The sequence below is a fragment of the Pongo pygmaeus genome, chromosome 4, assembly GCF_028885625.2.
Source record: "Pongo pygmaeus isolate AG05252 chromosome 4, NHGRI_mPonPyg2-v2.0_pri, whole genome shotgun sequence".
Taxonomy (NCBI): Eukaryota; Metazoa; Chordata; class Mammalia; order Primates; family Hominidae; genus Pongo; species Pongo pygmaeus.
Window position 1 is genome coordinate 156,610,637 of NC_072377.2, and position 12,722 is coordinate 156,623,358.

Consider the following 12,722-nt stretch of genomic DNA (forward strand, 5'->3'; position numbering starts at 1 on the left):
AAACTGAGGCATGAGAATTGCTTGAATCTGGGAGGTGGAGGTTGTGGTGAGCGCCACTGCACTCCAGCCTGGGCGACAGTGGAAGATTCCCTCTAAAAAAAAAAATCAATCAATCAATCAGATAAATGCTTTGCAAATATTTACTCCTAATCTGTGGCTTGCCTACTTGCCTTTTCATTCTTTTGATGGTGTCTTTGCAGAGCAGATGGTTTTAATTTTGAGGCAGTCTATGTGATCAATTTGCTTTCTTCTTCATTTGCTTTTGGTGTGTCTAAAATCTTTGCTTAGTGTCATGCAAGTTTTCCTTAGAAGTTTAGTTTTGGGTTTTACACTTTGATTACACTGAATCATTTTGAGTTAAATTTTGTATGTGGTGTGAGACGTGAATTGAGGTTCTGGTTTTTGTTTTTGTTTTTTCCATATGATATCTAATTGTTTCAGTACCAGTTGTTGAAAAGAGTACTTTTTCCACTGAATTGTCTTTGCACTTTTCTTGGAAATATAGTTGTCCGTGTGGATATGTTAGTGAACTCCATTCTGTTTCGTGGATCCATTTGTCTCTTTATGTCCAGCCTGTGTATCTGTGTACGATATCTGGTATTTGTCTATACTAAAAACACCTTTAAATGTATGTAACATTATCACACAGTACATATTTGGCAACTGATTTTTCTTTTTAATAATGTTTTTGAGTTATGTGCTTGCTTTCTGGCAGGCATAAATAGGGTGACATATGTCTTGGTTTGCCAGGGACAGTCCTGATTCACTTCAGTTAACCTGACACAATTAATAGTAGTTGTTTTCGATCTTAAAAGTGCTCTCATATGGTTGTCTTAGGTATAGAGGTTTCCCTAATGCGAATAAACCACAACTTAATATCCATTCCTTATTTGATGGACATGTAGATTGTTACCAATGTACTTTAGAAATAAGGTGGCAGTTATTTGTTTTTGTCTTGTATGAGTTTGTTTTGTCTTGGGTGAGTTTCTTTTGTATATGTACCTAGAAGAGAACTGATAGATTTTCATCAGAGTGTTTTTGATTTTATTAGATAACTGCAAAATTGTTCTTCACTGTGGTTGTACCAGTTGAGACTTCATCTTCAGCAGTCCTGTAGGCTCTTTTTTTACTTGGTTGCCAATGTTTGGTGTTGACTGAGATTTTAATACTTTGGCGCATCTCTTGTATCTCCTGTGAGAAGTGAGAGATTTTATTAATTGCATTTTCCTGGTTACTTACTCTGTTTTGTTTGCTGTCCGTTTAGTACTTTCCTGAGAATTGGCTGCTCCATTTCATTTGCCTGTTTTTCTCTTGGGTTACTCTTTTAGTGATTTGTATGTGGTTTTATATACATTCTACTAATCTTTTATTATATGATATTTTCTTATTATAAAACTGGCACTGAAAATGGACTATGAAGGCATTTGGCTACTTTTTATTTTGTTGGAGTGAGCTTTGCCATTAAAAATGCAGGTGGAGTATGGTCTGCCTTCATGTTTCCCTGTCCATCTGTTAAAAATTGGAAGATAATGCTCATAGTTTTTTCCCCCTCCGCCGCCAGCGGATGGAGTCTTGCTCATTCGCCTAGGCTGGAGTGCAGTGGTGCGATCTTGACTCATTGCAAGAGCTCTGTCTCCCAGGTTCACTCTGTTCTCCTGCCTCAGCCTCCTGAGTTGCTGGGACTACAGGCGCCCGCCACCATGCCCAACCAGTTTTTTTGTATTTTTAGTAGAGACGGGGTTTCACCGTGTTAGCCAGGATGGTCTCTATCTCCTGGCCTCACGATCGCCGGCCTTGGCCTCCTAAAGTGCTGGGATTACAGGTGTGAGCCACCGCGCCTGGCTGATAATGCTCATAGTTCTTTAGGTCCTTAACATTTTTCTGTTAACTTCAGCACAATTATTGATGGGGAGTTTCTTTGAAGTTGCTTTGCAATCTGTAAACTTGGGGTCAAGTGGAAAATTTGAAAGTTAATGTAGTACAGTTGAACCATGAACAAACATGGGTATGAACTGCTCAGGTCCACTTGAGCAGATTTTTTTCGATGAATATATTGGAAAATTTTTTTTTGGAGATTTGTAACAATTTGAAAAGCTCAAACTGAATAGCTTAGAAATAATAAAAAAAATTAAGAAAAAGGTATGTCATGAATGCATAAAATATATGTGGATACTGTTATTTACTACCGTAAAATATACACAAGTCTATTACAGATCTATTACAGAGTTAAAATTTATCAAAATGAACCCACACAAACACTTGGAGACCATTCAGGGCACCATTTGTAGTCAAGAGAAATGTAAACAAATGTAAAGATACAGTATTAAGTTATAACTGCATAAAATTTACTTGAGTGTATACTGTACTATAATTTTTTTCCTAGCCACCTCCTGTAAATATTGCAGTGTGCTTGTGTTGCAAGTATCTGCTTACAACACTGTGTGATGCTAATCATCTTTATGTGAGCAGTTCTTCTCTCCAGTAAATTTGGATGCAGTAAAAAGTGATTTCTCTTCATTGAGTGTTTTTCATCATGTTTAGTATAATACTGAAGGCCTTGAATAACACCATGGTACCCATACGAAGTATCACTAATGATGCTGAAAGCACTCCCAAGAAACAGAAAAGTTATGACATTACAAGGAAATATTAAATTGCTTGATCTGTACCATAGGTTGAGGTCTGCAGCTGTGGTTACCTGTCATTTCAGAGAGACGATTTGTCTTTTAAACAGACAGCATAAACATATACAGTACTGTAAATGTATTTTGCAAATGATTTTCTTATTTTCTTTAGCTTTATTGTAAGAATACAGTATATAATATAACCTACAAATAGTTAAATGATTGGTTATATTATTGGTAAAGCTTCTGGTCACCAGTGTGCTATTAGTAATTAAAATTTTGAGGAGTCAAGTTATACACAGGTTTTTAGCTCTGGGCTATCCATGCCCCTAATTCTCACCTTGTTGAAGGATCAACTGTAGTTCACCCAAAAGGTAGATACAGTTTTATGTTAAATGCTTGGGATTTTTTTTTTAAACTCCTTTAGGAAATTCTCCATTTTAATCTCTAGGAAAATATCCATCCAGGTGACACAAAAGAGTGGGTTGTAGAAATGGTTTTCTTCATTATAGTTAATTTTGATACTGATAGTAATAATAGCTAACATTTATTTCCTGCTTACTGTCAGGCACTTAATTGTTATAATTCTGATTTTAATTTTACAGATGGAAGAATTGAGGTGAGAGAGATTAAGTTACTAGCTCAAGGTCACAGCAAGTGAATGGTGTTGGGAGAATTTTCCCTAGTGAGAATTGGTTAAATAAATTTTGAGGGTTTCCTTTTGTTGTCTTTGAAATGTTTATTCACTATTAAAAATAACACTCAATTTGTCATATTTTACTCATGTTAAAAGTAGCCTTTGACAACTCTTAAACTTCGTCTTAAATTTGGATGGTTAAGTTAGAACTGGTAAACTCAAGGTCATGTTTACTAATATGATCTTTCTAGATCTTACTGGTATCAGTGTATATAATTCTTAAGAAAATTATTTGTATTTCAACATCCATTGGTGTATGCTGTTATATTAGGAACAGCCAAAGTCCATAGTTGTAGAAATTTTCAAAACCTCTTTAGAAAAGGACTTAGTGTGCTGAGAGTGTTTATAAATGAGGGAGAATCTTGGAAATTTTTAGCATATATTTTCTTTTTTTTCCCCTCTGATATTAGCATGTGTTTTCATTGATAATGCATACATTTAAAAAAAATTATTCCCCCCCAGAGGTAATTCATAGATTTCATAAAATATCTGTCACAGTGGATTAGTAACTGGCACACTGTCTTTTCTGTGACTGATCTTTTTTTTTTTTTTTTTTTTTTTGAGATGGAGTCTCGCTCTGTCACCCAGGCTGGAGTGCAGTGGCGTGATCTCAGCTCACTGCAATCTCCGTCTGCTAGGTTCAAGTGATTCTCCTGCCTCAGCCTCCTGAGTAGCTGGGATTACAGGCGCACGCCACCATGCTTGGCTAATTTTTTGTATTTTTATTAGAGGCAGGGTTTTGCCATGTTGGTCAGGCTGGTGTCGAACTCCTGACCTCGTGATCCGCCTGCCTTGGCCTCCCAAAGTGCTGGGGTTACAAGCGTGAGCCACCGCACCCAGCCTTTCTGTGACTAATCTGTTTAAATTTGCTTACTTTAATTATTTTTGGATTTGATAGAATTGAGAGTTGATGAACAAGAGTGAGAATTCTTTCTCAAGAGATATTATGTTCACATTTCTCATAGCTTGTGTTTTATTTTTGGTCCAGAAAAGATGAAGATTTCAGAGAGATGACAGTTTTTTAGAATTTATTACACTATATAGATTCAAATTGCCAAAACTTACATTTTCTTTCTTTTTTTTGCTGTGAATGATCAAATAAACAGATTTTTTTTTTTTTGTAAGGCAGAGTCTTGCTCTGTCACCCAGGGTGGAGTGCAGTGGTGTGATCTTGGCTCGCTGCAACCTCTGCCTCCCAGGTTCAAGTGATTCTTGTGCTTCAGCCTCCTGAGTTTGCCACCATGCCTGGCTAATTTTTTGTATTTTTAGGAGAGACAGGATTTCACCACGTTGGCCAGGCTCATCTCAAACTCCTGGCCTCAAGTGATCTGTCCCTGTTGGCCTCCCAAAGTGCTGGGATTACAGGCGGCAGCCCAGATTTTTTTTTTTTAAACTGAGAATAACAAAATTATTCACTAAACTTTTCAGTGTGTGGTCTTTGATCAGTGAAGAACTTACCTAAACATTCTTTTTTTTTGGTGATGGAGTCACGCTCTGTCGCCCAGGCTGGAGTGCAATAGTGAGATCTCAGCTCACTGCAGCCTCCGCCTCCTGGGTTCAAGCAGTTCTCCTGCCTCAGCCTCCCGAATAGCTGGGATTACAGGCGCGTGCCACCACGGCTAGCTAATTTTTGTATATTTAGTAGAAATGGGGCTTCACCATGTTGGCCAGGATGGTCTCGATCTCTTGATTCTGTGATCTGCTTGCCTCGGCCTCCGAAAGTGCTAGAATTACAGGCATGAGCCACCACACCCAGCCAACATTCTTTTATTTATTTATATTTATATTTATACTTTATTTTTTTGAGATGGGGTCTTGCTCTGGCACCCAGGCCGAAGTGCAGTGGCATGATGATAGCTCACTGCAGCCTCAAACTTCTGGGCCCTAGCATTCCTCCTGCCCCAGCCACCTGAGTAGCTGAGACTTTCAGGAATGTGCCACTACACTTAGCTAATTTTTTTTTCTTCATTTTTTCAGAGATATGGTCTTGCTTTGTTGTTGCCCAGACTAATCTCAAACAACATTTTTTAATAATTAAACAGTGTTATGTCTGCTATCTTAATCTAAATGCTGGAAAACCTGCTAAGTCAGTTTTGATAGTTAGATGGTCAGAAATCAGCTCTACTAGTATAAAATTCTAACCTCTTCCCTTTGTATGAGAAGGTTGAATAAAAAAAATTGTGTTTATTATGTGTCAGACATTAAGTTTTGGGGCTAAAACGTTGGGTAAGAAATGGTCTCTGCTCTTAAAAAACTTAATATCTGGGAAAAAGTTTGTATTCTTTATTCAGTGTGTTTTATCTGACCATGACTAATGTAGAATTTGTGAAGCCTTTGATTTTTTTAATTTAGGTCTTAGATTTTTTTTAAATAGCGAAGCAATATACTTTCATTTTTTTACTAAAAGGAAATACATATTTAGTCATGTGGAATTTAAAAAAAGTACTGCTACTGTTTCCCTTGAGCTCTTTGGTGGATATTTATTATCAATAGATAATATATTTATTTACATTAAAGGAGTGACTTTAGGAGCCAGCTGCCACTTAAATGGAACTGTTTATAGTGTAAATGGGAAACTATAAGGGTATTTGAGGCAAATCTAATGTTGAAACTTAACTTCAGTACAAGAGTATTGAAAATTTGGTTTGACTAACAGCTGTTGCATGTTTCTGAAGTTGACAGTCTCAACTCAAAAGTAGAATGTTTGGAAAATTAAATGCTAATTGAGACCCTAATTTGCAAAATGATGTAAACTGTTAAAATGTTAAACTAATGACGAAATGATCCACCTGCCTCAGCCTCCCAAGATGCTGGGATTACAGGCGTGAGCCACCGTGACCAGCCAACTTTTAAAGTACATTAGTCTAAGACTTAGGATCTAGATTGTTACTGATATCCTCAATACACATACCTGAAGGCAAAATACTCCTAGTATGACTGGGAAAGTTCTTCATATTGATCTTAGTGGCTGTAGTTTTGGGGACAATAACAGGCATTGGTGAAATAAATACTAATTGGGGTAGATATTCAAGAATAATGCAAAGATGGAACTAGATGAGAGTAAATATGTCTTCACAAATTGCTTGTTTAGAAATAGATCAACCAAAAGCAATCTATTTTGTCTACCCCTGTTTAAAAAAAAAAAAACACCTAAATTTGTCTTTCTTTTCTGCGGTAATTAAATCTGTATATATTCTCTGTTTGCCTGTATGTTTAAGTTTGGGATAATTTTATCTCTTCCCCCGTGAGCGAAATGCTGGGATGATGTCATTGCAGGTTTTTTATTCAGAAAGTGTTTTTTGGTAATAGCTGACAATAATACAATAATTGGACTTCTTATGGGACAGGTGCCTTTCTTGGCATTCAAAGGTGTTAATTTTACATTATCACAATTTTGATACAGTAGGAATTATTTTGAGTATAAACATCTTGTTTGTTAACTTCCCCATTTTATTTTGAAATTTTTTTATTACATTATAGAATGAAGTAGTAAGCATATTTAGAATTTTTAGTCTTGCAGTTTCTTTTTAAAAGATGCTATACTAAAACTTTATCTGATTTAGATGAGCCAGAAAATGTGATGGTTTGTCCCTGGATGTCAAAGCTATGTTGTTTAAGATTATTTCCTTTGAATCTAATATTGCCTCAAATAAGAATGTGCTTGTAACTTTACAACTGGAACACTCTTAATTGGATTTAGTAACTTAAGAAAATTGCCAGGTGCTGTGGCTCATGCCTGTAATCCCAGCACGTTGGGAGGCTGAGGTGAGCAGATTCATGAGGTCAGGAGTTTGAGACCAGCCTGGCTAACATAGTGAAATCCCGTGCTAAAAAATACAAAAATTAGCCGGGCATGGTGGCGCTTGCCTGTAGTCCCAGCTACTAGGGAGGCTGAGGCAGGAGAATCGCGTGAACCTGGGAAGTGGAGGTTGTGGTGAGCTGACATCGTGCCACTGCACTCCAGCCTGGGCAACAGAGTGAGACTCTGTCTCAAATACAAAACAAGAAAATTATGGTGGGAGGTATGTTGGAAATACATACCTTTGAGGTTCTTATGTCTTGAATATTGGGGATAATGATGAATTCTTCATAATGATTTCCCCCTTTTGTATTCATATGATTGCAATACATTTGTATAAAATCTCAACTGGTCTGTATGGGCTCTGTTTTTATGATGTTTGTTCATGTTTTAAACGACTTGCTGAAATGATCTTGTCTCTGAGTTGGTTTCAGCTAAATGATTCGGTCTTTTCCCCTGTGTTTGATCCTTCAGGTTTGGACATATTTGACTCTTTTCCCCCTAGATTGAATTGACCAAAGCAATGGTGATGGAGAAGCCTAGTCCCCTGCTGGTCGGGCGGGAATTTGTGAGACAGTATTACACACTGCTGAACCAGGCCCCAGACATGCTGCATAGGTAAGACATTTTTCTCCTGCATCATCTAATGCTGTCTTTTAGTATGTGGTACTTTGAGATTCTCCCACTCATCATCTTACGCTTTGTAGGGTTGTTGCATAATACTTATTTACATATAAATATCCCCCAATTTTTTTTTGAGACAGAGTCTTGCTCTGTTGTCCAGACTGGAGTACAGTGGTGCGATCTCGACTGACTGCAACCTCCACCTCCCCAGTTTAAGTGATTCTTCTCCTGAGTAGCTGGGACCACAGGTGCCCACAACCACACCTGGCTAGTTTTTGTATTTTTTTTTTTAGTAGAGATGGGGTTTCACCATGTTGGCCAGGCTGGTCTCGAACTCCTAACCTCAGGTGATTGATCCGCCTTAGCCTCCCAAAGTCCTGGGATTACAGGCGTGAGCCACTGCGCCTAGCCCCAAAAAATAATTTTTGAAAGTTAAACTAAGTTATCCAAACTTGTACATTATGGGAAAATAACAATTGAAATGTAAAGGTATAGTCATGCATTATTTACTAAGAATGTATTAAAGATTGCTGGAGCTGAGGTGGATGTAAAAAATAAGAATGTATTGAAGACAATCCATGACTGTTCCTGTAATACCATACTTTTGTGTTGATGTGCTTTAAAAAATTAGTGTCTTTAGTAGAAATGATGCATGCTTATTGAAAATTAAAACACACGTAAACAAATTATGAAAGTAGTAAAACCACAGAAACAATTTTTCTGTATATATAAAAACATGTTTTAATATATACTATCTTAACTTTCTTACTTGATAATCTGGAGTCATCTTTCAGGGTAATACTTGTATCCCATTAATTTTAGTGGCTACACAGTTTTTTGTAGAGATGTAGTGTACTTTAATCTCCTAATGATGGATCTATAGATTGCTTCTATTATTTTCTCTTACAATGTCGCTTTATACAAAACTGTCTATTTACATGGACTTGTTAGAATAATTTCATAGAAGTTTCAAAATGTGTATTTGCTGGACCAGAACTATTTTTTTCCTTACACCTTGACCAGCTTGCATATTGAATACCACATGATTATCAGGTATAAAATAAAATTTATGAATGTTTTCAATACTGGTTTTGACATTGCTCTGACAATGGAATATATCTCGTGTGTGTGTGTGTGCATGTGTGTGTGTGTGAGAGAGAGAGAGAAAGAGTTAAGTCTCAGCTGTCTCCCGGGCTGGAGTGCAGTGGCAAGGTCACAGCTCACTGCAGCCTTGAACTCTTGGGCTCAGACGATCCTCCCACCTCAGCCTCCTGAGCAGCCGGTACTGAGGTGCAATCCACCACGCCCAGCTAATTTTTTGTAGAGACAGTTTCACCATGTTGCCCAGGCTGATCTCAAACTCCTGGGCTCAAGCAATTCGCCTGCTTCAGCCTTCCAAAATACTGGGATTACAGGTGTAATTGGGTTTTTTTTTTAAGGCTTTAAAATTTCCAGAACATTTTTTCTCATTTCCTCCTGATCATTACAAAAATCTTTACTGAAAGGTAAGGCATTGTAAGAAAGTTAGCTTCATTTTGCAGATACACTCAGAGGGGTTAAAAATTTGCTGGTACATATGCACAAGACTATTAAGTGATAGAACAAGTCTCTAAGCTGTTTTTACCCTTTCTTTCTTTCTTTTTTTTTTTGAGACAGTCTTACCCTGTTGCCCAGGCTGGAGTGCAGTGGTGAGATCATAGCTTACTGCAGCCTTGACCTCCAGGGCTCAAGTGATCCTCCTGCCTCAGCTTCCTACATAGCTAGGACTACAGGCATGCACTACCATGCCCAGCTAAGTTTATATGTGTGTGTGTATGTGTGTGTATATATATTATTTATTTATTTATTTATTTATTTATTTTTAGTAGATGGAGTCTCTCTGTGTCACCCAGCCTGGAATGCAGTGGTGAGATCTCAGCTCACTGCAGCCTCTGCCTCCCTGGTTCCAGTGATCCTCCTGCCTCAGCCTTCCGAGTAGCTGGGACTATGGGTGCACACCACCGCCATGCCTGGCTCTTTTTTTTTCTTTCGGAGACAGAGTTTTGCTCTTGTTGACCAGGCTGGAGTGCAGCGGCGCTATCTCGGCTCACCATAACCTCTCTCTCCTAGGTTCAAGCGGTTCTCCTGCCTTAGCCTCCCTAGTAGCTGGGATTACAGACATGCACCACCATGCCTGGCTAATTTTGTGTTTTTGGTGGAGACGGTTTCCCTGTGTTGGTCAGGCTGGTCTCGAACTTCCGACTTCAAGTGATCCACCCACCTTGGCCTCCCAAAGTGTTGGGATTACAGGCGTGAGCCACCATGCCCAGCCTTTTTTTGTATTTTTATATTTAGTTAATTTCTTTCTACCCCATAGAATAAAACTGACATAAAACATGACAAAAAGAAAAAAGCATAGGCCAGGCATGGTGGCTTATGCCTGTAATCCCAGCACTTTGAGAGGCTGAGGTGGGCGGATCACTTGAGGTCAGGAGTTCAAGACCAGCCTGGCCAATATGGCAAAACCTTCTCTCTATACTAAAAATACAGAAAAAGGCAGAGGTTGCAGTGAGCTAAGATTACGCCATGGCACTCCAGCCTGAGCGACAGCACAAGACTCTGTCTTTAAAAAAAAAAAAAAAAAGGTATTTATCTGGAAGACAAATGTTAAATCTTAATAGTGATTATCCCTGGATTAGAGCATTTTGGTGTGTTGCTTTCCTGATGGAATATTGTTTTAATGAAAATGGATCAAAGGAGGACATAGATGGGTGAAAACTATGAGGAATTGACTTTGACGTTCTTCATTGCATCAGTAGAAATGGTTAAAAAGTACTTCTAAAACCACTTGCATGAGCTAGGTGTTTAAGGGGAACTGCTCACGCTTATTCTCAGATACATTAATAAAAGGACACTTGAAGTCTATGAAGAAGGTAGCTGTTCCAGCCTTACCGCACATTTTCTTCCTGAGTGAAAATAGGAACTTATGTATTGGTGGCCATCTTGACATGAAACTACAAGATCCTTCCCAACAGTATCATCCTACACTGAAACCTGGAACCAAATCTATTCCCATTCAGCAAATGTTGATCAAGTGGCATGTAGGGGATAGAGAGATGATTGCATACAAAGATGAAGAAGAAAACATTTCTGCCAGGGCCAGGCACGGTGACTCACACCTATAATTCCAGCACTTTGGGAGGCCAAGGCGGGTAGGATTGCTTGAGTTTGTGAGTTCGAGACCAGCCTGGGCAACATAGTTGACCTTATCTCTACTTAAATAAAAATAATCAGCCAGGCATGGTGGCATGTGACTGTAGTTCCAGCTACTTTGGGAAGCTGAGGCGCCATTGCACTCCAGCCTGGTCAGCAAGAGCCAAAAAAAAAAAAAAAAAAAAAAGTGCACATCGAAGATCATAGCCCCAGCACATCGAAGCTGCAATGAGCTATGATCGCATCACTGCACTCCAGCCTGGGTGACAGAATGAGACCCCATCGCAAAAAAGAAAAAAAGTTTGCCAGTATCAGACGTGAAAAATAAGATACTTGAAGATGACAAGTAAATCATCTTCCCATTTTACAGATTTTATGGAAAGAACTCTTCTTATGTCCATGGGGGATTGGATTCAAATGGAAAGCCAGCAGATGCAGTCTACGGACAGAAAGTAAGCATTTCAAGCCTTATTTAGGCTGTTAAGCAGGTAGAAAATAACTCATAAAATTGAAGTGGATCATACTTCATAGATTTGCTGATATCCAGTTTCTCAACTTTTTAGTAAAAGTTGATGTGTTTTATTACTATTTGATTAATATATTTGTTGAAATACTTATGTCAGATTTGTTAATTTTGTATGATATATTCTGAAGCTTTTGTGTGTTGGAAGATAATTGGCTTTAGCATGGGGATCATCTTTTCTAAATTTTGAGAAGTGTGTTAATTCAGGACAGTTATTTAAAAAACTCAAGTGTGGTCGCTGGGAATAGAGTATACAAAGAAACATCAAAATTCAGTCTGCATATCCTGTAATTTAAATATGCACATTCTCTTTACCTGTGTTGTGTTGGAAGTTTTTTTTTTTTAGTTGGAGATTATTTAAATTTTAAGGCATCCGCAGTTTATTATTATTATTATTATTTTTTTTTTTTTTAGGAAATCCACAGGAAAGTGATGTCACAAAACTTCACCAACTGCCACACCAAGATTCGCCATGTTGATGCTCATGCCACGCTAAATGATGGTGTGGTAGTCCAGGTGATGGGGCTTCTCTCTAACAACAACCAGGCTTTGAGGAGATTCATGCAAACGTTTGTCCTTGCTCCTGAGGTATGTGTAGTAATGATTATTTTGTAGTGATCCAATACATGAAAAAAGAAACAATGAACTGTTGTGCATATCTTTAAAAACACTTGAAATTTCAGACTTAACAGAAAACTTGGAATAATAGTACAATAACTTCTATATACTCCTTACCTAGAGCAGCTGTCACCACTTGCCCACATGTGTATAATTCTTTCTCTAAATACTTTAGTGGGCATTTCCTAAGAATAGAGAATTCTCTTCCATTCTGTAGTACAGTTATCAAATTCAGGAAATGTTGATGCAATATAATCTATAATCCATATTTAAAATTTGGAAATTATCTCAATAATGTCTTACAATAACTTTTTTTCCTTGTCCAACATGGAATCTATAATTACACATTGCATTTAGCTATCATGTCTCTAGTCTCTTCTAATCTGCACTTGTTCCTTAATCTTTTGTTTTTTTTTTATTGCATTGACAGTTTTGAAGAGCACACTTTTTTGTAGGATGTTTTATGTGTGTCATTCAGTGCTTCACATTAGAGAGGCACATTGTGTCATTTAGTTGTGATATGAATTTTGATTAGTTAGGTTTTGCCACTGTAAAGTTAAATATCTTTTCTCTCTCTCTCTTTTTTTTGAGACGGAGTCTCGCTCCGTCGTCCAGGCTGGAGTGCAGTGGCTCCATCTCTGCCCA

General features: G+C 37.9%; 1 protein-coding gene across 7 annotated transcripts in view; it reads left to right on the top strand.

Annotated features, from left to right (window-relative positions):
* The window catches only part of G3BP1 (G3BP stress granule assembly factor 1), a 37,234-nt gene that overhangs the window by 10,905 nt on the left and 13,607 nt on the right, over window positions 1-12,722 (top strand). For 4 of the 7 annotated variants that reach the window (XM_054487488.2, XM_063665618.1, XM_054487487.1 and 1 more), the window contains exons 2-4: window positions 7,626-7,738; window positions 11,307-11,388; window positions 11,874-12,047. In XM_054487488.2, the coding sequence (XP_054343463.1) occupies window positions 7,644-7,738; window positions 11,307-11,388; window positions 11,874-12,047 (351 nt within the window). In that variant the 5' untranslated portion in view covers window positions 7,626-7,643. Of the gene's footprint in view, window positions 1-7,594; window positions 7,739-11,306; window positions 11,389-11,873; window positions 12,048-12,722 lie in introns of all 7 variants that reach the window. The other 3 variants (XM_054487490.2, XM_054487491.2, XM_054487489.2) reach the window with 1 other exon arrangement.